This window comes from Notothenia rossii, assembly GCF_949606895.1.
Source record: "Notothenia rossii genome assembly, chromosome: 7".
NCBI classification, from domain to species: Eukaryota; Metazoa; Chordata; class Actinopteri; order Perciformes; family Nototheniidae; genus Notothenia; species Notothenia rossii.
In genome coordinates, this window is record NC_136905.1 from 50190657 (window position 1) to 50218550 (window position 27894).

General features: G+C 43.1%; 1 protein-coding gene across 3 annotated transcripts; it reads right to left on the reverse strand.

The window, feature by feature from the left end:
* Positions 1–197: 197 nt before the first annotated feature.
* galcb (galactosylceramidase b) lies at positions 198–27828 on the reverse strand. Of its 3 annotated transcripts, XM_079693547.1 has the most exons (18): positions 27593–27828; positions 26837–26905; positions 26691–26754; positions 22855–22968; positions 13732–13871; positions 13262–13300; positions 12960–13087; positions 11688–11855; positions 6438–6593; positions 5780–5904; positions 3770–3897; positions 3412–3501; positions 3238–3327; positions 2994–3138; positions 2363–2543; positions 2098–2261; positions 1282–1358; positions 198–601 (listed from the first exon to the last, which is right to left on the reverse strand). In XM_079693547.1, exons 1-18 carry the CDS (start codon positions 27722–27724, stop codon positions 458–460), a joined length of 2154 nt encoding a protein of 717 aa, XP_079549673.1. In that variant the 5' UTR covers positions 27725–27828; the 3' UTR covers positions 198–457. The 3 variants fall into 3 exon arrangements, with proteins under 3 accessions (XP_079549673.1, XP_079549674.1, XP_079549675.1); XM_079693548.1 differs by lacking the exon at positions 12960–13087 and having other exon boundaries at positions 11688–11818; positions 27593–27826; XM_079693549.1 differs by lacking the exon at positions 11688–11855 and having other exon boundaries at positions 27593–27826.
* Between the last annotated feature and the right edge of the window lie 66 nt (positions 27829–27894).

The following is a 27894-nucleotide window of genomic DNA, read 5'->3' on the forward strand; positions in this document are numbered from 1 at the left end:
TACTTTTACTTTTGGTCACATCCCAACACATTTTTCTCATGAGGCCCCAATACTCTTCCGTACAACATGCACCAAACATGCCTCAAGTCAAACTTCATATTCAGTCTGAATGCAGAGGACCGGTCACAGGCTGATATGTTAGAGCTTTACTGACTTAAAAACATGTTCAGACTCTCACTAAATGTCTTGTAGCCAGCTCATTATCATTTATTTTATTATTTCAGCCATTTAAATGTAAAAACATTACATTAAAACAAAAATGTAAACATTTAAAAATCATTTATCCCATTATAATACAAATCAGTGCAAATTATTTACAATTATTTCAGATTAAACATTTTAAAAACATTTTAAAAGGAAGAAAAGTCAAGTATATATTAAGCACAATTAAGTGTTAATAAAGGCATTCATCACACTTTCAAAGCATTGTGCAGATCATTGTTCCACTGTTAAATCCTCACTCTGCCAGCACAGCAAAGTTATCAAACTGAGCCAGTTCAAAGGAGTGTGTTCCTAAAGCCGCCCAGCCGTTGGGGGGGGCCAGCACCACAGCATTCTTCCACAGAGGGTAACCATTCAGCAGACCTGACGCATACTGACCCTGCAGAGGATAACACAAGGAGAGGCTTTATTACATACACTAATCGTACATTATGACCATCTCTTTAGACTCCTGCCTACTCATCCTGATGGACAGTCACATGGATGTGACGTAAACAAACATTCAATTCCTACAGAGCCGAGCAGCCAGAAAAACCTCTCTCAATCTTTGTAGAGCAAGGCAAAGCAGGGTATGTATACTCCTTTCAACACAGTGCAATTCAAAGTGCTTTACACAAATAAAAACGCAGCTTCCTCCATAAAAGATTTGACTTTTTTAAGAAATTAAACTAAAAGTGTAACCTGCTCAATAAATCACAGTTACCAGCTCTCTGAATAAACTTAAATATGGATTTGAAGAAAACACTCTAGTGGGTGTACAGCTAATCTCAAAGTCTGTATGAACACTCAAACCCCTTCAGTCAGGCTCATATCCTTTCTGCTCTTCATCTTCATTTATGTATTTGATTGTTCATGATTGTTCTATTGGTTTTTAAATGTGCGGAAGCATGGGGTACTTTTTTATACATTTGCCAGTTGTTTGTGTTGTTTTTAAAATGTGTATCATAATGGATAGTGTCTTTTAATTGCAAACCAAATCCACCTACGAGTACAAATGAGGGAACCTGAAGTTTTGAAAAGGACAAAAACACTTTTCAAACATGAAGGAACTCCACGTACCTCCACAGTGAGAGTTAAGGTGTGCCAGCCGTACGCCCGGGTCCCAGACTGTCCCTCTGCCAGGACAGTCTGTCCAGCTGGGGACAGGAAGAGGAAAACAAACAATAAGAAGCCATGGCACCTGTTTGATCCTCAACAAGGTCGGCTGGACCAACATTTTCAAAAGTATGTTCCTTTAAACCTGTTTGGAGATTACTTATTTTATTTCCATTTTATTTCAAAGGACAATTCTAGAAGTACTACTTTCTTTTCAAGGTTAATGAAGAAGAACTAAACAAAGAATGAGAAGAATTCTGCTATCACTTACAGTAACTGTTAGCAACGTTAAAGCTAGGACAGGCACTAGGACAACGCTGCTATAAAAATAAAGACAAAACAAAAGGACTGTCGACATTCTTAAGTTGAAATGAAAGCTCTGAAATCCTACCAGCTGTTTCTTGACTGGTCACGTGAGGCTGTCTCTTAAAAGACATCTTTAGACCATTAATGCGCCACTGAAAATTGACGATAATAAAAATATATATATATCGCTTGACTTTACTTATAATCAAATGTCTTCAAATAAATCATAGAACTATGGAAGAGGATAAGGGCCACATGAGAAACATTTTTGGGATGTGACCAAAAGTAAAATAAAAAAGTGAGTTCTGACTGTTTTCTTTAATCTCAGAATTCTGACTTTTTTTCCAAGATTTTGGAGATTTAAATAAAAAGTCAGAATTCTGACTTTAATCCCAGAAATCGGAGGGAAAAAAAGTCAGAATTGTTGGTGTCCATAATTAAATGTGTAGGGAAGTGGAAGGTGATGCTACTGACCGAGATCATTGGTCACTTTGTATGTGCCGTCTGCAAACACCCAGAAGAAGACCCCCTGAGCGCTGCGGACGCACTGCCCTCCTTTATCCACCCGCGCTGCTATGAACACTCCCCCGGTCTTCACGCTCTCCATGAACACATCACAGCTGACCGTCACGTTCTGCCTGGAGCACAAGAGCGGTCTAATGTTGGACACAAACCTGGATTTTACACAGTTAAGTTAGCACATGAACACGTTGAGGTACTTGAAGGTAGCACCCCTCACCACTGGTGGTCTCCGATGACGCTGATGGTCTGGTCAGCGTCAGCGGCCCACGTGATGGGTCTCTCAGTCAGAACCTGGCGTAAAGTGAAGCTGTGAGCCCCGGGGTCGGTCAGGTTGAGGTAGTACTCAAACACCCCCGTCTGGTCGGCAAAGTTTGGAGCCTCAGAGAAGGGGGGGTTTCCTAGAAGAGGCCGCACACAGAGATGGAGAAGGTTTTCCTATCAATGGAAGATATCAGGACAGAATTCATGAAGGTATACAAGAATTACAAGGTATTCTTTTTTTTTTAAATGTATAATTTTCTGAAAAAAGAAAATTGAAGCCAGTTCATTACTCAGGAAAATGGATTATACTTAATCTTCCATTAGTTGAAGTCCCTCTCAGCATAATGCTCTGGGTAAACATTTAACCAGTGTATATGTCTGGGGCTTTTATTGTGAAAGGTAAGAATATCAGAGTGGATTTGGTTTGTCGAGGTTGAAAGGAGTGTTTAATAACCCTCAACCCATAACCTCGGATACCTTACTGTAGTCACATTTTGACATGACTGGTTTATGCCTGTATTTTCACAATGATCAACCTTTTCCCTCTACCTCACACTCAGGTTGGGTGGTGTATGTGTCGTACTTACGAACATCAAAGTTGTCCTTGTATTGTCTGGGGAAGCGAGCAGAGGGGGGGGAGCCGGGGTAACTGCCTTTCTGTCCTGAGGTCACTGTGGTTAAAGTGTAAACCTCATCTTCAGCCACGCTCAAGGTGAACGAACCGTCCACAAGCTGAAATGATAGATACACACAAAAATAGAAGTCTGTGTTAGAAATGTTGCTCGGTGACGATACATCTGGTAGGAAGATCTTTTGAATGTGCCTCGTTACCGTCAGAGGAGTTCGTTTCTGGAAGAAGGAGGGCTTTTTCGTTTTGAAGTTAAACTGAGACCGCCATACTTGGAGTTCCTTAATGGAGGCCTGCAGGAAATAAATCATTGAGAATACAACAAAAGCATTGAAACATGATTTAAACAGTGTGGTGAAGATCTCAGCGGAACTTACAAAGGATCCCTTCAGCTGGAAAGTTGCATTCTGGGAGGTCACATTGAAGGGGGGGAGTGGAGGTCTAATGCATACTGAATGATCATGAGTCTGTAAAGGAAAAACAACATTTATTTTCCTTTCCTTTCTAACTTCATCTCATCATTGAAGGCAGGAAACTCCCCGAAGAAATCCTCTTTAAAACTAGAAATAATAATCCAATAAAAGCTGAGTGATCACAGAAAAGCTGAGCCTAAGGCTGTAGCTCTGGTGTTTGAATATTGTGCACAGCTACTCCCTAGAGAATTGAATTACATCATTTAAAATGACTATGTGAAATTACAGAATTGAAAAGTTAAAAAAGGTCAGCCTAACTTGCCATGGTTTCTATGACAACAGTGAGGCTTCCCCTCCCGTCCGTCAGGGCTACATAAGTCCCGCCCTGCGCCAGGTGTCCCACAGTCTGCAGGTAGCTCCACCCTGGCTGGGTGAACTGTGTGGTGTGGGCTGGAGAGAAAAGCAAACTGTTTCAACATTTCATTTGCAACGCTCTATACGTGGGTATGGACCAGGCGCCAATTAGACGCCTGCAGCTAGTGCAGAACACAGCTGTGCAGAACGCAGCTGCACGTCTTCTCACTGGCCACAAAAAGCGTCACCACATCACCCCAATTCTGGCCTCACTGCACTGGCTTCCAATTCGGTTCCGCATTGATTTTAAACTCCTTGTATTTGTTTTTAAAGCCCTAAATGGGCTGGATCCGGCCTATAAAGCAAAACTCCTCCAGCGCTACACCCCGGCCAGAGCATTAAGATCTGCTGACCAGCTGCTGCTGATAGTGCCCAAGACCAGGCTCAAAACCCGAGGGCACCGAGCCTTCGCAGCAGCTGGCCCTAGGCTCTGGAACAGTCTGCCTCTCCATGTGAGGTCGGCCCAGACCCTAGGGGTTTTTAAATCAACACTACAAACTAACTTCTTCTCCCTGGCCTTCTAGTCAGAGCGGAGCACGACTCATGACATTTCCCTGTGTTTGATTTTTATATTTGCTGTTGTCATTTATTGTCTTCTGTTTGCGATCGCAGTAGTGTGTTTATTATTTGCATGAACAGCACTTTGGCTCGACCAAAAATCGTTTTTAAAATGTGCTATATAAATAAAACCTAATTTGATTTGATTTAATTATTAAATTGTTTCAGTTAAAGAATTAAAAAATAACCTATATGATTTCCACCAAAGAAGTTATGCTTTAGGTTCAGTTGGTCAGCAGTAACTACGGCCGCAGCAAAGAGTAGGGCAGGAATGAGTCCTAATACCTGGAAAGGAGTCAGCATTTTAACACTTCTGTCTTCCCTTTTCCAAGTCGACAGTTTTTCTGAATGTGTTTTTGGTTAGATGTCTGAAATAACTATTGTGGTTAAGGACATAAAACATGTCAGTAAATACACCACTGGTGAGTCAACCGTCTGTCATAAAAACAGCTGTTACTAACATGGGACTGAATAAGACAACTAAACATCATCAAACCAAACATTAGCCGCATTTAGCTCAGCGGTAGTGACGTCAAGTCATGTGACCTTGATGTTGTTTGATTATGGCCTAATGTTAGATTTTACTTCAAGAGACTGTATTTGCGCTTTAATATCATAAAGTGCTGTTAGTATGAGGAGACTATCCTGCTAAACAAATCGTGAAAGTATCAGAAATGTCTGTTTGCCAAAGAGATTATTTTATGCAATATTCTAAAATCACATGGAAAAATCCGACAGAAATACATCATCACTGCACCACTCTATTCATTAAACTTGGTGGACGGGTGTAGAATGGGCCAAGAAAGAAGCAATAACATTTTGGAGCAGAAACAATGATGTGTGTATTTGCCCCTCAAATTGTCTGGGTTTGTAGGTGGCACATGCTACACCCTCTAAGTTTGATTTATAATATAAATAATATAATAATAATAATAATATTGGGAGGAATGAAACTCTCTTTAATGGTCACATATGCAGAGCACACAGCACACACAGTGAAATGTGTTCTCTGCTTTAACCCATCCTAGTACCAGGAGTAGTACTAGGAGCAGTGGGCAGCTATTGCACAGCGCCCGGGGAGCAATGGGAGTGGGGGGGAAGGGGGTTGTCCGGTGCCTTGCTCAAGGGAACCACGGCAAGGCAGGAGGTGAACTGGGACCTCTCCAAGTAGCAATCCACACTCCATATTTAGGTCTGGTCGGGGACTTGAACCGGCGACCCTACGGTCCAAGCCCTACTGACTGAGCCAGTGGTTTTAATGCCATCCTGCTGACAGACAGACCCAGCTGAAAACATCACCTCCATGGTGGAAGCAACAAAGATTTGTCTAATTGTAACTTTGTGAATCCATGTGTTGTACCTGTGATCCAGATGGGGGGGGCCACCTCGTAGTGCCCGCTCCACGGCTCCTCGGCCGTCATCAGCCCGTCCCGGCCGAACGGCAGATCCTCGTAGTAGCTGGACACCAGATTCCAGGAGATGGTGCTGAAGGAGACAGTCGTCAACACACAGCTGGACAACGCTATCGGTCCCAACCTCACCAAGGTGTCTGATCTTTAAAATCACTTTTACAACTTAATACAAATATTTTCTATTATGTTTGCTTAAAATTAACTGATGAACTAAGTCTTAAACTTTCTAGTTTATTAACAATGGGTGGACATAGAGTACTGAGAAACTCCACGTGCTAATATTTAAGATGTAACTTTCAGGTTCAAAAGCTTTAATGTCATGTGCACAATATGTACAGTGTGGTGGTTGGCAATGTACATCTAAATTATTTAAAGTCCCACACTCCAACAATGCAAAATACAAAACAATACAATTACAAAAAGACATAAAATAGTCGAAGAGACTAATGCATTTGACCCAATGGTGCAAGTTTAAATGCAGGAGTAAGTAAACTAACCACATGTAGAATAGAATGAGACAAAGAGAAGGTCAAATTAAATTCTGTACAGTGGAAGAACATTATGAGGCTGATAACGAACCACAAAGTGAAGCAAGTATACACTCACGCTGTCATGAATCCATTGACGTAGTTCTGGTTGAGGATGCGGGCCCAGCAGCCCCCACCCACCTCGTCATTCACTGAGCTGTAGTCCTCCGAGGACCAAAGCTTCTTCTGGGTCTGCAGGGCCTCCTTCACTGTGGTGGTGCCTGGGTAGTGGGCCCTGAAGGCCACACGTCACAAGAGGAGAAAACATCACAGGTCTATAAACGTGTGTTTGAAATGCAAGAGAAGACCTGAGCTCAGGGTATCGCTGTAAATGTGAACATCGGATCAAAGCATATGGTCACATGACCTCAGAGCTGTCCTGGATTTAAATGCTGCATTACAGTGAAGGGATGTACTCTTCTGAAATAACTGTTGTAGCTTTTATATTATTTGCCCACTTGGTCATGATATAGATGTACAGTACCAGTCAAAAGTTTGGACACACCTTCAAATTCGAAGTTTTTTATTTATTTAATTGTTTCTACATTGTACTGAAGACATCACAACTCTAAAAGAACACATATAGAATTATCTAGTAAACAAAAAAGTGTTAAAAAAATCCAGCATATGATTTATATTTTGCTGGCTACTGCAGAATGCTGTGGTAGCCATGCTGGTTAAGTGTGCCTTGAATTCTGAATAAATCACCAACAGTGTCACCAGCAAAGCCCCCCACACCATCACACCTCCTCCTCCATGCTTCACGGGGGGAACCACACATGCAGAAACCATCCGCTCACCTTCTCTGCGTCTCACAAAGACACAGAGGTTGGAACCAAAAATCTCAAATTTGGACTCATCGGACCAAAGTACAGATTTCCACTGTCTAATGTCCAAGACTTCCTTTCCCGGGGGGGGGGGCCTCATGAGAGCCAGTTTCATCATAGCGTTTGATGGTTTTTGCGACTGCACTTGAGGAAACATTCAAAGTTCTTGACATTTTGGATCGACTGGCCTTCATTTCTTAAAGTGATGATGGGCGGTCGTTTCTCTTTACTGAGTTGAGTGGTTCTTGCCATAATATGGATTACAACAGTAGTCAAATAGGGCTTTACACTGTGCACTAACTCTACCTCTGCACAACACAACTGATGGTCTCAAACACATTAAGAAGGCAAGTAATTCCACATATTGACTCTTGACAAGGCACACGTGTTAACTGAAAACCATTCTAGGAGACGACCTCATGAAGCTGACTGAGAGAAGCCAAGGGTGTGCAAAGCTGTCATCAAGGCAAAAGAGGGTTACTCTGAAGAATCTAAAATAAAAATCATATTCTGGATTGTTTAACACTTTTTTGTTAACTACTTCCATATGTGTTCTTTTATAGTTTTGATGTCTTCAGTATTAATCTACAAAGTAGAACAAATTAGAATAAATAAAAAACTTCAAATTTGAAGGTGTGTCCAAACTTATGACTGGTAGTGTACATAGGTGATGATTTTTTATTAACAATATTTGTGTGCTAATGCTTTGTGAAAGCACTAAAAGCCAACCCTACAATATCTTAAGTAGTATAATATATTTATACAATACTAGACATTTTTGTGATATTTGATTTTCTCCATACTGCCTAGCCCTTTATCTAACAAACGTATACATATTCCGTGATATATTTTTGACAAATAATTGATATTACTTACATTGCTAGTATAGTAGCTTAAAAAAACACAAGGAGCTTACGCACACATACAAAAAACACAAAGGCTGTGGCCACATGCATATTAGTATTGTTAGTCCAGTACATGCAGATAAAGACTATAACCCTTTAAAGATGAGCACTGCTCAGTAGAGATGTCCCGATCCGATCACGTGATCGGGGATCGGAGCCGATCACATGATTTTCAAAAGATCGGAATCGGGAGAAAAAGATCGGGGATCGGGATTTTCTTTTTTTTTTTATACTTTTTTAAAATGTTGTATTCAATGTTACAAAACAAAAATGACCATGTTCAAGTCTTAAAGTCATCCTGAGGCCTTAGTTTTGGTTTCAAATGACACAACATCATGTATGTGTTGCTTCTTTGGGGCTTGTTTTCATAGACCTGGTTACTTATTTCTCTCAAATCTGGCAACAGAGTGGGCGCAGGGCGCAGTGTCTAATTTTAGCAGTAAGCTAACGATTACTGATAAGCTTTATTTTGTTTTGATCCAATGCTGCACAACTGAACTGATCCAATGCTGCTGTGAAAAAAAGAAACTATATCCATGTTGGATAGAATATCCAATTTAAATAAAAAAATAACCTGAAGGGACAACTTGAATGCTTTTTTTCTTTTTTTTCTCTTAATGCATTGCATAAAGATCGGATCGGTAAAAATCGGTATCGGCAAATTGTCAAAATCAAATGATCGGAATCGGATTGGGAGCAAAAAAAGGTGATCGGGACATCCCTACTGCTCAGTACTCCCATTAGGTTAGAGACTAGGGCTGCACGATTTTTTCCTCCCCTGCGATATATATTGCGCTATGAAAAAATACAGGAATTGAAGAAAATACCGTTTTTTTTCTTTCCGCAAACCATCCTTTCTTGAACTTTAATGCTATACAATAATATTTTTGTAACTATATTTAACCGGATGAAGAATTTTAGTCACGGACGTCTGGATCTTAACTTATCAAAGCAACAAGCTGAGCTAGCTCGGTTAGCAGCGCCAAACTGCCCAGGAGAAACACTTGAAACTACTTTATTCTAGGGATGCACCGAATATTCGGCCACCGAAAATTATCGGCCGAAAATGGTTAAAAAGCACCTTTTTAGCTTTTTATCACCGAAAAAATATCACCGAATGTCAGAGAACAGGGTTACGTTGATCATACTCCGCATATTTGTCCGGGTGTTTTGATTTCAAGTGGTGGAGTAATCCCGAAGTGGTGAAAGTCCTTGCAGTTACACCCCCTCGATAAATGTCAGCTGAACACGTTTTACAAATCGCAATCCTCGCCTCTTTCTCTGATATTTTGAAATATCTCCAAGCGGCAGACATGTTGGCTGTGAGCCAGCCGCGAGCATGGTCGCGCGCCGTGCTTGTCGCCGCGTTTTGATTACGTCATCACAACAACACGTTAGGTTACCAAACTTATAGGTGCATTTGTTGTTGTTGAAGGCCTGGCTGTTACAGTCTTTATTTACACTATTTTGTTGTAGGCCTACTGGCCTAGATGTTTATGCAGTTTTAAAGGACCTTGGCTTTGTTCTGAATGCACTTTGTTGTAGTTATCCTACAGAGTAAAGAAAATGCACTTGACTTGGAATTAATGTACTGTATGCATTCAAAAGTGCTGAATAAATGTTTTATGGACCCATAATAGTGATTATTATTTCAGTTAAGTTTTGCCATAATCATGTCTTTTTCCATAATCAGGTAGCTGAACAACATTGGTAAAAAAATGTATACATTATATATATATTAGGGCCGGGACTTTAACGCGTTAATTAAGATTAATTAATTACACAAACATTAACGCGTTAAAAAAATTCACGCATTTTAATCGCACTTATTTTTGCCCTGCGTAACGTTTCTCACTGGATGAGTTTCAGGTGTACCGATTATACTGGAGCACCAACTAACGTTCATGACTTCAGACAACAACAAACCACAGTGAACAATAGTCAAACATGAACGAAGAAGCTGATGAGACCGCTTTGGTTGGCCCCGTGGATGGGAAATGTTGTTTTAAAAAACGGACGGATGGAAGCGTCGATAAGAGCACGGTTGTATGCAAATTATGCAAAAAGGAATTCGCATATCACCGCAGCACATCAAGCCTCAAGTATCACTTCAATGCAAAACATATAGCAGCTAGCGTGGAAGCTAGCGCGGACGTTAGCCCAACTCCGAGTACAAGGACCCACACCATACTTGCCCTCAGAAATCGGGAGCATTTCAAAATGCAAAATTGGGGGGGGGGGGGGGGGGTTGCTAGTGGATCGCCTGAGCTGTTAGATTAACATTAACATGCTTATTGTAGTTGTAAGTGCACTGCCTTGCGGCCTGTAGCACCGTCCTTGATGGAGCATATGTGTGGACTGGACCTGCATTTTACAGGAAAGGAGTGAGCAGAGAGTAGAGTAGTTGTCGATTCTTGTTCTGTTTTCTGTGAATATCTGCCTCACCCTCTCAGACTTTGAGTTGCGTGCGCTACTAAAGAGACGTGTTACCATGGAAACCAAACAATGGTGTAGCTGTATTAAAGTCCGAATGGAAACAGTCGTGTGTAAATCTGACTTTGTCAGAAATCGGGAGAAATGCGGTAGAAATATGACCCCGGGAGGAAACCGGGAGAGGGCAATGAAATCGGGAGTCTCCCGCGAAAATCGGGAGGGTTGACAAGTATGACCCACACCCAACCCACACTCAACCAGATGACTGGGTTCAGGGCCAGGATAAGTAAGTCCACGTCTGAAAAAATAACCAGCTCACTGGATTGCACTCGACTGTAGACCACTTGGAGTGGTAGAAGATAAGAGGCTGCAAAAGGTACTACAGATTGCATCGTCTGACACAACATATGAGCTGCCATGCAGAAAGACAGTGACAAAAAGAATCCAGCAGCTTTATGACAATGAAAAGGAAGATAAAGAGAATTTATTGGAGAAAGCCGAATGTGTTTCCCTGACTGGGGATCATTGGACCTCGGTAAGCAATTCAAATTACCTCTGTGTGACGGCACACTTTATTGACATCTTCTCACTGTTCTCAGGTCAAATATTTATATGTGATTAAAAATGCGATTAATTTCGATTAATTAATTACAGAACCTCTAATTAAATTAGATTAATTTTTTTAATCGAGTCCCGGCCCTAATAAATATATATATTTCTATTAATCATTTTCGGCCTTTCGGCATTTGGTTTTCGGCCAACTGTTTCCTATTTTTGATATCGGTTTCGGCCAAGAATTTCCCATTCGGTGCACTCAGTGTTTTTACCTTTAATCTCCGGGTCCGTTTGCTTTGGAGATTTGATTGTGGTATGCTGTGCCTGCAGAGCCTGCGTGTCACTCACTCAAGTACCCCTGCCATGAGAGCCGTGCAAGTTTCAATAATTGTAACATGACGTGTTTGAGTTAATTTGCCAACTTAATATCGCAAGTCCTAAAAATAAATAAATAAATAAAAAATCGCACGCCCAGGCGATTTGAATATCGCGGATGCGCATATCGCGATTATCGTCACGACACGATATACCCTGCAGCCCCATTAGAGACAGATTCTCAAAACAAGCTGTTGTTATGGCAACAGGTGGATGCTGAGAGGAGGCTCCTACCCTATCACGTCTACAGCCCCCCCCAGCTCGGGGTCTTGCAGCAGAGACAGGGTGATGGGCTGCCACAGGTTGTCACTGGCTATGATCCGGACCCCCTCCAGACCACTCTTATCCAGAGTGTAGCGCAGTAGCTGCTCAGCCAGCGGCAGAGGAACACAAACAGTGATGCTGCCCCCATGTAGGACTTTGAATAAACAAATGATTTTACAACTGTGTTCATTGATTCTCTTGGGGAAGACAAACAGTTGGAAAACTACTCACATATCCTTTCCCCAATTTATTTTTAATATTGTAAATCCTTTACAACCCTTTGTACAAGTTGCACATTTCTGCTCCACACTACTTGTGTTTCAATCTGCACAGCTCTCCACTTTAAATGTAGTATCTGTACTCAGTTTCTCACATATTTATATTTTTTGTAAATGTTGTCTTTATTTTTTATTTGTTACAAGAGTCTTAAAATAGCTTTTATATAGTGCTATGTTTTGCTATTCTTCTTTCTGTGTCTCTTTATTCACCACATATACCAAAGCAAATTTATCGTATGTGTAAACCTACTTGGTAATAAAACCAATTCTGATGCTGGGCGACTGACACAAGTCCAATATTTACTCACTTTAACTCCTGAGTAAATGATCTGGCTCTTGATCTGCTAAACATTTCCCTTTGTTAACCAGGAGTCTTGATCTGTGTCTGACATTAGGGTCAGGAGTTGGACCCCTAGCCCCAGAATCAAATTATATCGAAGACACTAGGGATAAAAGCATACTAAAACCATGTACCGAAATAAATGTAATGTGTGCAATGAGGGAACTTAAGGGAAATGAACTTAATGAGAATAGAGTTTGTGGTCTGGAAAAACAGAGCAAGGCTTGAACTCTTTGTACAGTGGAAGAGCAACAATTATGGGTGACTATTCATGGGTAACATAAAATGTATGCAGTTTTACAACCACTTTGAAAATACATGATGGCAGCAATACACTGTAAGGTTGATTACATGAAAATGTTTAGTGGTGAAGATTGCACGTATGCAGATTATCAAGTAAATTAATGATTGAACTCTCCCAAACGAAAAAACAGCCACAAACATTCAGAGTGATCCAGCAGAGCACTTCCATTTATAGAGAAGAAGAAATGGCCAGATGAGGAGCAGTGAACATTTCAACAGGTTTAGTCAATCAGTGATCTTTTGGTTGAAAGCCCACTCCCCAAAATGTCCCCGCCGTAAGGTGGAGGGATTCTCCAGAGTGAGACATGGAGCTGTACTCACCCGACGACCTCCACACACTCGCTAAGGTGCGGGTCAGAGTTCAGAGAGTCAGCGATGCTCCAGTCCCCGTCTGCTGCGATGATGCCCACCCCGGTCAGACCCACTTTATCCAGCGTGTTCCGCAGCACCTTGGCAACAAACACATCTCCATCATCTCCACATCTGAGCCCACAAGCAGCTCTGGGACCAGACTCAATGTTTGTGGCTGTTTTTAGACTTTCACAGTTTAGGTTAAGCTTTTTCATAATGCTAAATATTCAGAGAAATCAGTGAGAGAACAAAAAGACAAGAGGTTGGATTACCTTGATGTACTTGCTGTCAAAGTTTCGCTCATTCCAGATCTAAACAGATGAAAGTACGTTTTAGTAACACAGCAGACCAGCCATGTTCATTAAGAACATGATGCATTACATGTTAGAATGATTTTTCTACACTTTGTCTCTAAATTAACCTTAAGTTGTTGAAGAGGTGCACAGAGACATTGTTATCTATTGAACCAACAAAATGAACCCTGCTCCTTACTGCAAGTTCCACAAAAATAATGTTTTCTAACATAATATTTCATCAACCTCATACAACTCACCACACAACTAAGTAGCACAGCTGTACTAACAGAGTGTTCATTGTTGAAGGTTTGGGCGGATCTGATACAAAAAGGCAATTTGGATAAAAGTCTTGTATATCAGACAACCGTCTAACAACCGTCTAACAAGTGACATGTAATGTAATTATGCAAAGTTCGAAAAGGAGTGAAATTAAACAAAAAACACACCCCCACATAGTGGATGTCCAGGTCATGGTACTGCTTGGCACCGAGGATCCATTTCACCACGTATGCTGCAGTGATGTCTGGGAAGTCATAGGGCCAGCTCTTACCCTGACCCACCCACCCAGGAAACGCCCAGGGCAAACCTGCATCAACACACACCAACACACACATGCAGGCTCAAGATGCATTGTGTAACACTAATATAGAATAAATGTCAAACTAACAGCATAAGCAGTGCAAAGGGCTTTAAACCAAAGACAAAGATAAAGACAAAGGCCTACATGGTACATCTAGTCATTTGAGTTTTATTACACAGCCCATGTAAATACTCAATTCTGATTGTTCAAGTTGGACATTTAGCGGTGTTCTCTTTCACTTACAAAAGCAGGTCTATGTGCAGTCATATCTATCCTCAGAAGAAAGGGCTGTCAATTAAATGTCAGCGGACACCATGACATACTTTCTGATTATACATTTGTATATTCGTGAGAGCATACAACTTTGGAATCATGATGACTGAACAGTCCCCAGTAAAGAAAGAAAAAAAGAGAACAAGAAAACAGAGCAAGATAAGGAAAGAGTTCAAAAACTCAAGCGAGCCGGACAAAATAGAAAAAAAACAGACACTAGTAGGAAGTAAACACGAAAGGGAATAGCAGACGAAGACAGACAGGAAGTAAACACTAAAGGGAACAGCAGAAGACAGACAGGAAGTAAACACTAAAGGGAACAGCAGAAGAAGACAGACTGGAAGTAACCACTAAAGGGCACAGCAGAAGAAGACAGACAGGGACTAAAGGGAACAGCAGAAGAAGACAGACAGGGACTAAAGGGAACAGCAGAAGAAGAGAAGACAGGAAGTAAACAGTAAAAGGGAACATGGATGTATAATAGGGATGCATCGGCCAGACATCGGCAGTGGCCGATGTTCGCCATATTTACTGCCATCGGCACATCGGCAAATGAGGGGACATTCACCGATGGCAGTCGCCAATGTTTTTGTATTTTTTCTGTCATAACATCTGTGGCACCCGTAGTTTGTTTATAAATAAAAAAACATTAACTAAAGAAAAGAAGAAAAAAATGTTGGCAGTGTGGGACTATTTCACTATTTGAAGAAAGCAGATAGGAAGTAAACAGTAAAGGGAACACAGCTATCGCTATTGGGTAATCCCCCTAGGCACCCGCGCAGCACTGAAACACTTGTAGTCCACGCCCGCCCGCAAGGTGGGCCCCACCCTTGGGCTCCCTTCGGGTATAAATAGGAAGGAGGCCCGACAATCTGCTCCCATACAAAATAACTTTTCTTCAGCTATTCATGGAGCCAGTGGGGCTCAGCACTTAGAGGGCTATGCCTATACTCATAGAAGCTGGGGTTACAGTAGATAACTTCAGTTCTATTTCGTATATGGCTTCGCCCTCTAAGGCTATCGCTATTGGGTTAAGGGCGAAGCAAGATGTAGTCTGCGCCCCACTGGGTCCGCCCGGTACTAGAAGCACAGACACACCTGCTCAATAACAACCCATGCCTCTTGCGCCATGCGTAATGGCGCATCACCGTCCCTGGAATATAGCATAACATGAATATTCTCCATGAGAGGACGAAGGCTGGGAACAATACATACCTACCGCTGTGAAAAATCAGAGACGAAGGTCATACTTTACCCAGTGACAAAAAGAGGGGGAACAGCAGCTCTCTGCGTGCAGACAGGCAGGAGAGCGCACAGCTGGATTCCTGATATCACTCACTCTGACAAGACACTCCGTACCAAAAATGTGTCAGAGAGGAATGAGAGACATCCCTCAAATAAAATGTAATAAATTAACAGGGGGAAGACCAAGATGCAGCAGTGCAAATGTCTTCCACTGACGTTCCTCCGTCCAAAGCCGTGGAGGAGGACATTCCTCTGGTGGAGTGCGCATTGATGTTCTCCGGGGGATCCACCCCAGAGGAGACATATGCCTGTGACACAGCTTCACACAGCCAGTGTGACAGCCGTTGTGCAGATAGAGGCTGCCCTAACTAGCGCTCTCTATAATGCACAAACAGGCGCTGAGAACAGCGCAAGGCAGCCGTGCGCGCCACATAGCAGGACAGCGCGTGCACAGGACAGAGGAGATGAGACGTGGCTTCTTCCTCCGACCTGTGAGGAGGGGGGAATAAGCCGGCCAGGGTGATCACTCTTGACCTAAAAGAGTTGTGATGACCTTTGGCATGAAGCCGAGTTAGGGCGTAAAACAGCTGAACTGCCATCTCCTTGGATCCGGAGACATGACGGAGCCACAGAGAGAGCAGACAAATCACTCACCCTTTTCGCTGCTATTAGAGCCAAAAGTAATAGCCTACTTTGGCTGACAACAGTTTAAGGGGAACCTGGTCCAAAGGTTCCAATGGGGCTTTGCTTTAGTGCGCGTAACACCAAAGCCAAATCCCACTGAGGCGCCAGTGCGCGTGACACAGGTCTGAGTCTCCATACTCCTCGCATAAAAACGGCTGCTGCGTTCTGCGAGCCCCTCTGTTCAATTCGCCGGGAATATACATTGCTCTGATGGAGAACAACGTGTGTGCGGCCTCAGAAGCTGCGCAGATCGTACTCCTCCCTGGCAAATCAACACATGTCTGATTGTACAGCAACAGGGCGAAGTGCTGGAATACTTCCCAAACCGGAGGACAGCTCCAGCACATTTACCTCTGACGCACGAGGTCGATGCGCGGGCGAATGAACCACCTCTGGAGACTCCTCCTATGGGGGAGTCCCAGGGGGATCCCCACGTGACCAGCTGAAGTCATGCTGAGCAGCTGTATCACGGAGAGGGCCTGCGGGATGTGACACGCCGGAGAGGGAGCTGTCAGTTCCTCCACTCGCTGCAGCGAGAGCCGCGCTCTGCTGGCTGAGTTTAATTCCACTCCCAGATAAATGAATATCTGAGAGGGAAGAGGATAGCTCTTCTTCAAATTCATTATGAAAACCCAGGCTTTGACAGATGCGATACGAGATGTAACGTCTGTAAAGCGACTTCCTCCCTGGAGCGAGCCAGCAATCAGGTTCAGGTTTTAGGTGATTTATTTGTACCCGTAGGTAGATTCTGTTTGCAGAGAAAAATACACAAGGGTTCCATCCTGACACTAAAAACAAACACAAACAACAGACACATCTCTAATAAAGGAAAAAAAACATTTTAAGAAGGAAAACACTAGTACAAACATGGACATTCAAAATTCACAATTAAATAAATAAATAAAAATAGGCATCTGTGTGACGCTCCTATGATGTGTTAATTTGAGCAATAGCTGCTGGGATAAAACTGTTTTTATACTGCTTCGTTCTACTCCTTGGGACGAGTAACCTCCGGCCCGAAGGAAGAAGCTTGAATTCTGAGTGCAGAGGGTGGGAGTCATCGTCTAATATGGAGCTGGATAACCGCTGTAACTGCCTGAGGTACAGGGTCTCACCAATCAGTCTGCTGGACCACTTTATGAGAGATTCTGCTCTTTAAAGTCAGGTTACCAAACCATGACATTAGTGAAAAACACAGAATTGACTCGATAAAAGCACGATAAAACATAATCATCATGTTTTGTCAATGTTAAAATAGGACAATTTCTTAAGACAGTACAAACGCTGGTGCCCCCTTTTGCACACAGCTTCACAGTTTGGATCAAAGCTCAATTTTGAGTCAATAATTGTCCCGAGATATTTGTATGATTGCACAAATTCTACTTTCTGATTCTGGATTGTTAAGACTTCATGTATGTGGGGATGTCTTCGAAAATCAATGATCATGTCCTTGGTTTTGCTTATGTTCAGTTGTAGATAGGACTCCTCACACCACCTGATAAAGTCATCAATGACAGGGCCGTGGCTGGTCTCATTGTCCTGGAGCCTACTAACAATTACAGAGTCATCTGCATACTTTAAAATAGTCCTATTTTCCCACCTACTTTGACACATATTGGTATAAAGTATAAATAATATTGGTGAAAGGACACATCCTTGTGGGGAGCCAGTGGAGGAACTGACTTGATCAGATAAGGTCCCATTCACCCTCACTCTTTGTGTCCTATTGGTTAAAAAATCCAGAATCCAGCCCATAAGATTATTGCTTATTTCAAATTGTTCTAAAAGTCTGCCAATTAGAATATGAGGTTGAAATGTGTTAAAAGCAGAGGAAAAATCAACAAATAAAAGTCTAGCATGAGATCCAATTCCCCCCAAGTGTTTAAAAAGTAAGTCAGATAAGGTGACCGTGGCATCCTCCACTCCTCTGTGTGGCCTGTAAGCAAACTGCATGGGATCGAGTGCATGCTCAGTCTTCTTTAAGATTTCTGCTCTGACTAGTTTTTCCAATGTCTTCATTAGAATTGATGTAAGTGCAACTGGTCTAAAATCATTAAGAGTTTTGGGGCCTCTGGATTTGGGAACAGGGACTACCACAGCATCCTTCCATCCTTTGGCACATGCTGTGTCTGTAAAGACATATTAAAAATGTAGTGGAACACAGGGCTCAGTTATTTTGCGCAAAGTTTAAGTAAACGACCGCAGATGTTGTCAGGCCCATGACTCTTATTTATTTTTACTAAATGAAAGGCCTTTTCCACTTCCATCTGATCTATGTTAAAATGCTTATGTTCTTCGAGTTTAAGCTGCAGTTCAGATATATTATTACTGAAATCAAATGTGTCAAATCGAGAAAAAAAGTGATTTAGGGCATTTGCAAACTCAACATCTGAATTAAAGCCATCCAAAGTCACATGACAGCTATTCTTTGTTTCCCGGAGGCCTGTTATGGTTTTCATGCTACTCCAGACTGAGCCAAGGTTGTTTGCAGCCATTTTGTTTTGTAGTTCAGATTTAAAATTTTGTTTAGCTTTCAGAATTTCTATTTTAAGTTCCCTATTAGCATCATGCAGATCAGAGGCACTTCCCTGTTTAAAAGCTTGTTTCTTTTTCTGAATGCTGGACTTAACCGCAATAGCAGGTCGTCCAGATAAAACCACATCCTGGTGAACACATTCCATGGAACACTGACAGATCAAGGATGGGTCTCACTCCCCCGTTTTTTTCCCGCGATTTAGAAAATAATGGGAGTAAAAAACCCTGATTTTCCTCCCTTTTGGAAAAAATGCCTTTTTCAACAGGAGTTCCTGCAGCGCTGAATAGAGCGCAAGACACTGTTCCTGGGATGACAGGAGTGTTTCTTGTATCCCATCTGCGGGGGGGAGAGGCTTCTCTGAGATATGCTGTAATGGTCGTCATGGTGACGAGCCACGCCCTCGCGCTTCTTGAGGCGAAAGGGCTGCGAGGGAATCTCCACACGCTGCATTTCACTCTGGCTCTCATCATGAGGCACGTACACGCCCAGGGGATGAGAAATGGTGTGTGCAGTGCTGTCCACACAAGGCGTTATAACGGTGCTCGTGGATTTATTATGAACGTGTGTAGGAGGCATATCTGGGACAGAGGAATGCCGCGAGCTTTGCAGTTTATAAACCAATAGGTTAAAACGGCAGGCTTCTGCAGCGAATGAATCACCTCTGGAGACTCCACCTCTGGGGGAGACCCAGGGGGATCCCCACGTGACCAGCTGACGCCAACGCCGAGCAGCTACGTCACGGAGAGGGCTGTGCGGGTTTGTGACAGGCCAGAGGAGAGCCGTCAGTTTCTCCACTCGCTGCCGCAAGAGCCGCGCTCTGCTGGCTGAATTTAATTCCACTATCAGATAAACGATTGTCTGAGAGGGAAGAGGACAGCTCTTCTTCAAATTCATTATGAAACCCAGGCTTTGACAGATGTGATACGAAATGTAACGTCTGTAAAGCGACTTCTTCCCTGGAGCGAGCCAGCAAATAGCAGGTCGTCCAGAGAAAACCACACTCTCATCCCTCCTCTGTGTAGTGGCTCCAGCCTTCTATACACAAAAATGCGAGGAGCCAGGATATATCCGAACGGCAGACTATTGTCTGGTCTGGAATCCCCTGAAATGAGAAACGCAGGAATTTCCTGTGTTTTGGGATAATGGGTACGATGGTATGGTATGATGGGTATGCATCCTTCAGGTGGAAGTGAACCAGTCGTCCTGGCGAAAGGGCTGTGCGGGGACCTTCACACGCTGCGTCTCACTCCGACTCTCATCATGAGGCGCGTACACGCTCAGGGGATGGATGGAGGTGTGTGCACGTACTTCTTACTTCCTACCCTTTTCCCTCAACCTATCCTAAGGGAGTGCATGTATGTAGACACGTTAGTTTAGCTGCTATAGGCTTGGACTGTTGGGGGGGGGCACCTTACTCTGTCTTTCTGTCTGTTTGTACCTGTGTACTCTCATGTTCCCATTAACCCAGTTTCCCCCAAATCTCTTTTGTGTCCATATACAGTATACGCCGGGATCCTGAGTCGAGGCTAATCCTGTTGCTGTGGTCGTGTGTCCTGGATCCTGAGTTCTGGATCTGAGTCCTGGACTTCGAGTCGTGGCTGAACCTGTCTCTGCGGTCCTGCCTGACTCTCACCATACTACTTCCCTGATGGCTCCCACAGGATTGCTGACATCCTTGTGGAATCATGTTCTTATTATAGAAGACACATGCATTTCCAAACATTTGGTCTACCTATGTTGTAAATGTATTATCTTTTCGATTTACACACGGCATCTATTGCACGTCTGTCCGTCCTGGGAGAGGGATCTCTCCTCTGTTGCTCTCCCTGAGGTTTCTCCCATTTTTCCCTTTAAACTGTGGGTTTTCTCCCTTGTACGATGTGAGGGTCTAAGGACAGAGGGTGTCGTGTTGTCATACTGATATTCTGTACAAACTGTGAAGTCCACTGAGACAAATGTAACATTTGTGATATTGGGCTATATAAATAAACATTGATTGATTGATTGATTGCAGTGCTGCCCACATGAGGCGTGATAACGGCGCTCATGGGTTTATTATGGTCGTGTGTACGAGGCGTATCTCGGACAGAGGAATGCCGCGAGCTCTGTAGTTTATTAACCAACAGGTTATAGACAGCTGGTTTACACAGGGTGCGAGACATGTGAGAACCACTTGATACTGATGACTCAGACAAAAAGTTGGAAAATAAACCACTTTTATTCTCCTCACAATCCCCCCCCAAAACGTCACAAACGGCTCTGCTTCCTTGGTGGCTCTCGTGGAGAAGACCAGGAGCGGGGATGCCTCACTCCCCTTCTACTCACCGCCGGAAGACCCTGTCTCTGGGGTGGCGGGGGAGCGGAGACATGGGACGGAGCCCCTGCTGTACGAGGCGTATCTCGGACAGAGGAATGCAGCGAGCTCTGTAGTTTATTAACCAACAGGTTAAAACCAGGCTTCTGCAGCGAGCCCTGCTGTCTACTAATCAACAGATTGGTGACAGCCGGCTTAGTTAGCGAGCTCTGCAGTTTATCAACCGATAGGTTAAAACCAGCATGCTTCTGGAGCGAGCCCTGCTAATGACAGGTTAGTGACAGCTGGCTTAATTAGCGAGCTCTGCAGTTTACTAACTGACAGGTCACAACCAGCAGGCTTCTGTTGCGAGCCCTGACGCTGCGGACGCTGCCGCTGGGGGCGCTGCCGCTGGGGGCGCTCAGCCTGGAATACTGACAGATCAAGGATGGGTCTCATTCCCCCGTTTTGGCTTCTCTGTGATGTGCTGTATTGGTCGTCATGGTGACGAGCGACGCCATTGCCCTCGCCACCGCTGCCCGTGAGGTGAAAGGGCTGCGAGGGAGCCTCCACACAATGCGTTTCACTCCGGCTCTCATCATGAGTCGTGTACACGCTCAGGGGATGAGTGGAGGTGTGTGCAGTGCTGTTCACATGAGGCGTTATAACGGCGCTCATGGGTTTATTATGACCGTGTGTAGGAGGCGTATCTCGGACAGAGGAATGCCGCGAGCTCTGCAGGTTATTAACCAAGGTTAAAACCTGCAGGCTTTTGCAACGAGCCCTGCTGGCCGTTATAGGCAGCTGGCTTACGCAGGGGGGATATGTGAGAAACATTTGTTACTGATGACTCAGTACAAAAAGTTGGAAAATGAACACACTTTATTTTACTCACCACCCCCAGAACGTCAGAAACGGCTCTGTTTCCTCGGAGGCTCTCGTGGAGCAGACCAGGAGCGGGGGAGCCTCACTCCCCTTTGACTCGACGCCGGGAGACGCTGTCTCTGGGGTGGCGGGGGAGCGGAGACGTGGGACAGAGCCCCTGCAGCCGCCGAAGGGCGAGCTCAGCAGGCTGGAGCCAGCTGACGTGCTGGCGACTTGAAAGGCACACTGGTGCACCCGGTCGGCCGAAATACTGGTCTCTGGGGGCGCTCAACGTAGGGCGCTCAACGGGGGAGCCGTCCGGCGATTATGTTGGGCTGTCTTACCCCAACAAACGCCGTAAGGCTCGGCTCCAGAGAAGGGGCGACTGGAAAACCAGCATCTGTGAACCCCTCCACCTTGGTGAAGGGAACAAATGTGGCCACCGGAGCCTTCAGGGTCCTCGTTTTCGCCGCCGCCCCCTCCTGGAACCTCCTGATGGCCGGGAAGCGTGGCCAGATCGGGTCACTCCTAACCGTCTGCACCCGCGAAAAGTCAGTATGAACCCAGAGCCACATGAGGGACAATCTCTCACACAATTGTTACTCATGTTTACTCTGCAATTGAAGTGTCTCTTGTGCTTCAGTAACGGGGTGCTGAAGAAAAGAGGGAGCAGATTGTGGGGCCTCCTTCCTATTTATACCGGAAGGGAGCCCAAGGGTGGGGCCCACCTTGCGGGCGGGCGTGGACTACAAGTGTTTTTTAGTGCTGCGAAGAGGGATTACCCAATAGCGGTAGCCTTAGAGGGCGAAGCCATATACGAAATAGAACAGACTGTGAAAGTTACAGAAAACCTTGATCAGTGCTTCTGTCGTTTTAAGGTATGTTGCTGTCGCTGCAGTGAAGCCATAGCAATATTTTGTTGCAAATTACAGATTGTTTTAGTAACAAGTTGTGTAATAGGCGGGGTAATATGCAGCTAGCTGCTCATTATAGCGATAGGAACCCCTCACGGTGATTCCAAACCACCTATGTTGGGTTCCTGATCCTGGGTCGGCTGTTTGACTTTCATGGAATGGAAGAAATGGCCGTGTTACCTATCAGTGTGATGTTTGCGTTCCTCTTCTTGGCCTCTCTCATTAGCCACCACTCATACCCTCGGAAGTAGTTCTCATCATTCTCATAGTGCATGTGTGACGGCTCCGTTCCATCTGGAAATAGATAATAATCCAATGAAATGTCATTTAGACGTTGCATGAAGCCTGTTTTCATGTTGTCATCTACAGATCCAAAGTTTATCAATGACTTGGTTTCTAGGGAATCTAAACAGTCACAATACACTAAATCTTGGAGTTCTGTTCGTAGCGAGAATGAGTTAGTTAGTTTTTTCTCCATAACTGATCTATCCATCCCTGTAAAAAACGTGTGAAATGAATTGTCTTTCCATGTGTGCTGACATCATCCCACATGGTTTACATTTTATTACTAAACTTTATACATTTTAAGTAGGGCTGTCAAACGATTAACATTTTTAATTAGATTAATCACCATTCGAACTATGTCCAAAATATGCCATTTCTTTATGTACATTGTTGTGGGAATGGAAAGATAAATGATTTGTATCTGTTCTAAATGTTCCTTAGAGGGATATTTTTCAAGTTTTTAATACTCTTATCACCATATGAGTGGACAAATATGCTTTATGCAAATGTTTGTTTATTATCATTTGAACAATGACAAATCTCATGAATATTAAACATAACAACCTCTGAACATTACAAATATCCGCCTCAATTCAACCTGGAACCTCTCTCATACAATATTACTGTGTGTGTGTGTGTGTGTGTGTGTGTGTGTGTGTGTGTGTGTGTGTGTGTGTGTGTGTGTGTGTGTGTGTGTGTGTGTGTGTGTGTGTGTGTGTGTGTGTGTGTGTGTGTGTGTGTGTGTGTGTGTGTGTGTGTGTGTGTGTGTGCGTGTGCGTGTGCGTGTGCGTGTGCGTGTGCGTGTGCGTGTGCGTGTGCGTGTGCGTGTTAGGCATGGGCGCTATAATTTTTTTCATACCGTCTTACCTTGCTGACATTATACCGTGGTATACGGTATATGACGGTATCAGTCCCAATTTAAGGGGTAATTTCTCCCCCAAACATTTTTTTTACTCACTATATCAACAGCCCCACCAAAAATATTTTCCACCAGCCGCCACTGACGGTATGACTTGGGTCGACTTGAGTGAGGTGGCGTTCGGGGCAAATAGATGTTTCGAACAGTATATTATATGTTCGGTGTAAAATGCAGCCCGAGCCTGTCGACGCTCGCAAAGTGCCGCGACGTGCGCGTAGGTGCAAAACAAGGGCTGCATACATGACAAATTGTGCAAATGGCACATTTTGAGATCGGATATAGGACGCGTTTGTAGATGTCCGACGTTGTTTCCATAGTGAGCTAAGTTAACAATATATCATCATACATAAACATTTTCCGGGAGTAAATACTTGACTTATTGAATAAAGTTTGCTATATTCACTAACTAGTTTGGCAATATTATTCCGTGCATGTGTTAAAAACCTTATTTCCATTTGATTCATTGGATTACTCGCGTGAATGTTTAGCACGTAAATGCTTTCGTTTTTAAAACCGTCCGACCTCGACTACAAAACCATCAACCAGTTGCATAGGATTAAAAAATGTCAACACTCACCCCGTCTTAAACATTCCCAAAGAAGTGCCTCTGTCTCTCGTTGTGCTGGATGAAGTCACTGGCGACGAGTAAACCCAAAATAGTCCCAAACAGGCGCAGAGGCATTTTTCTTTTTTACTAGTTGTCCGAGTTCGGGGCCGGCAAATGCTGCCGCCATCTTGCTCAGCTCAGCTCTGTGCTGAGCTCTGAGAGCGGGAAAGACGGACTGCCCTCCCCTGCCCTCTGCTGGCGCGTGCTGTGCATTACAACCAATGTCGTCCCTGTCAAAACTCCGTGTCAGTGTAATAGAATGAAACGCATCTGTGATTTGGCGCACAGTCTGTGACGTCACGGTATTGAAAATCATACCGACGGTATTTCGAAATACCCTGGTATACCGTAATACCGTCATACCGCCCAAGCCTAATGATAATACAATAATACGATGTTATCAGGGTTGGGAGGGTTACTTGTAAAAATGTAATCCATTACAATTACTAGTTACCTTTAAAAATAAATTGTAATCAGTAACATAATCCGAGTATCAAAATATAAAAGTAATGTAACCTGATTACTTTGTTACTTTTGGATTACCTCAACATCAAATCCAGTGCAAATAAACAAGAGAAAGAAATATAAATAAGATGTTTTTCACCGAAGTGTATTATGTAAGACAACTAGGGAAAGGGGTTCCCTATATTTTTTATTTGTCTTTTCTTTTTGTATTATTGTCTATATAATGTGTATCTGTGTATAGGGTCAGCTGGAGCTCATTTGCATTAAAGCTACGTCACAAAATCAGCCCCCTGCAAAAACACAGGGCTGGAAAGAGCAAATAGAGCGAAATGAGGCATGGCTAAAATGCAGGACCTGTTTGGTATTTTGAAAAAAAAACTATATTTATATAGGAATGGCCCTACAATATATTTTTCAAATATAGCATGATAGGTCCACTTTAAAATTTCCGCACTCGCGCGGGAATATCTCTGCAATGGAGCGAGCTTAAGTTTCAAATTGAATGCATGATATAGCCCTGCGCAACACCTTCGTCACATGTTTGTACCATTCTCAGGCGATTTGTAATCTGTTCTAGAAAACCGATGTGTTTTATTTCAAGAAGCGTATGAAACAAACATTGGATGTATTTTATGAACATTTATCCATGCTGAAAAGTAGATTTAGATGTGTTAGGAGTTAGATAGAGATTATTATCTAATATATGCATCTGATGAAGCATTGCATGAAGCCTGTTGATGATCAGAGGCTGTTGTTGGGGCTGCATAAACGTTTTTTTATTTTTGTTTTGTAGGAAGACCATGCAGGCCAGCCTGATGGTCACCAAGGTTCATGTTTTAATAGCATTTGTACAAAAAAATCCCACTCGAGCATAACATGTGAAAAAATGGCTTGGACCTCAGAGTTAAACTTGTGCCTGCGACCATAGTTTTACTGTATTTTGTTTTGAAAATCCACAGCGGAGGTTTGTGTCGTACTACATGCGGTGTATTTTGCATATCTCTCAGTAGCCAACGATCTGTGAGTCTGTTGGACATAAACTCCGTCATAAATGTACTCTACATTTCATAATAAGAGGTGTAAAACCTGAGAGCATTTTAAATCGCATTTGAACTAAATGCTTATATAATCTGTAGTTGTATTTGTATTGTTGATTTAATGTGTGAACGAGGCGATATGGAGAAGGTTAAGTTGTTATATACTGTTGGAGTGGTAAGCAGGCCTATTGTTTTTGGATATGTGGGGAGTCAGGTGGTCCGCAAGTGTTTTTTTATTGGTTAAGTGTCCTTGGTATGAAAAAGTTTGAGAAACACTGTCCTAGAAAATAGTAGTGCTTTCAAAAAGTATTTATTAAAAGCAAACTGTATTTTTGTTTCGATACATTGTTCCACCTATTGCATTCAAAAAAGATATTTAAAAATAGAAGAATGAAAGTAGCCTGGATGATAACCAAAATGAAAATTCAGGCAGTACGTCTACCTATAATATAGCATTATTTATTGATTCATTGTAATCCTGCAAGTAATCTGTAGCACTTTCAGTTTTGTTTACGCAAATGAAAAGTGCACTTATAAATAAAATGGATTATTTATTTTTTAAATGTAACAGTAATCTGATTAAGTTTTATCTTAATGTCACTGTCAGGGAATACAGTTAGATTTTGTTGGTATCCTGACATAATCCCATTATGTAATCCGTTACTCCCCCAACCTGGTCTCTGTGTTACTGAATATCACTGACCAGTAGTCTGAGCGTCTCCTCCGATCTCCACCTTCAGTATGTGCAAGGAAGCTCCAAAGTTCGGCTGAAGGCAAACAAATGAAAGGCGTGCATTAGTGTCCGAAAACGTTCAACTAAACTGTACGAATAGCTTTATCATTTCATACCTTAAACAGGAAGTCTAATATCTGGCTGCGGTAGGGCTCGGCATAATTCACCAGTAACCGAGACGTCGCCTGGGAACAAGTAGACAAATGTGAATGAGAATCAGAGGTGTAAAGTAGTACATTTACTAAAGTACTGTACTAAAGTACAATTTTGAGGTACTTGTACTTTACTTGAGTATTTCAATTTTGTGCTACTTTGTGCTTCTACTCCACTACAGTTCAGAGGTAAATAAGAATCAGAAGAATCAGAATCAGTTTTATTACCAAGTAGGTTTACACATACGAGGAATATGCTTTGGTATATATGTGGTGCATACAGAGACACAGAAAGAAGAATAGGTAACCAAAATAAAAAAATAGTACTGTCGGGAGTTATTCTAAAAACTATTTTAAGACTATTCTAACAAATTGAAATATAGTGCACTCAACTAAATTTATTTAATACCTTTAGTTACTACAGATTTGGATTAATGATCTGAAATATGATCAATTCTTAAATCAGACTTTAGTTACACCTTCTGTATTTTACTTGAGTAAGACTTTTACTTGTAACAGACTAGTATTCCTGCTCTCTGGTACTTCTACTTTTACTTTAGTAGAAGATCTGAGTACTTCTACTTTTACTTTAGTAGAAGGTCTGACTACTTCTCTGCTGAGATAAACAGACAGACTCATCATCTGAGGTTCTTTCTCTCGCTCCCTCTGTGGACAGCTCGTCGCTGTACCGGAAGTAGATTGAAGCGTTGCTAAACTCACCCCTCCGCCGCTCAGACCTCCTATCCCGTCGAAGCCTCTACCCAGGCCCGCTGAGTCGCTCAGAACCACGGTCTGACAGCAGCAGGCCCCCAGACACAGCCCGAGGAACACCGCGACCCGCAGCAGCTCCATGACTCTCTGTCGGATACCGCTGTTTGCACGCTCACGCTCTGTGCGTCACGTGACAGTGCTGTTGAGCAGTCACATGATCCCAAAGCAGTGACGGAGGCCCATTCCCAAACCGCCCCCTACACCGGTTATGGCTAGAAAGGATCCGTCTTGTGTAAAACTCTTGCGAGAGT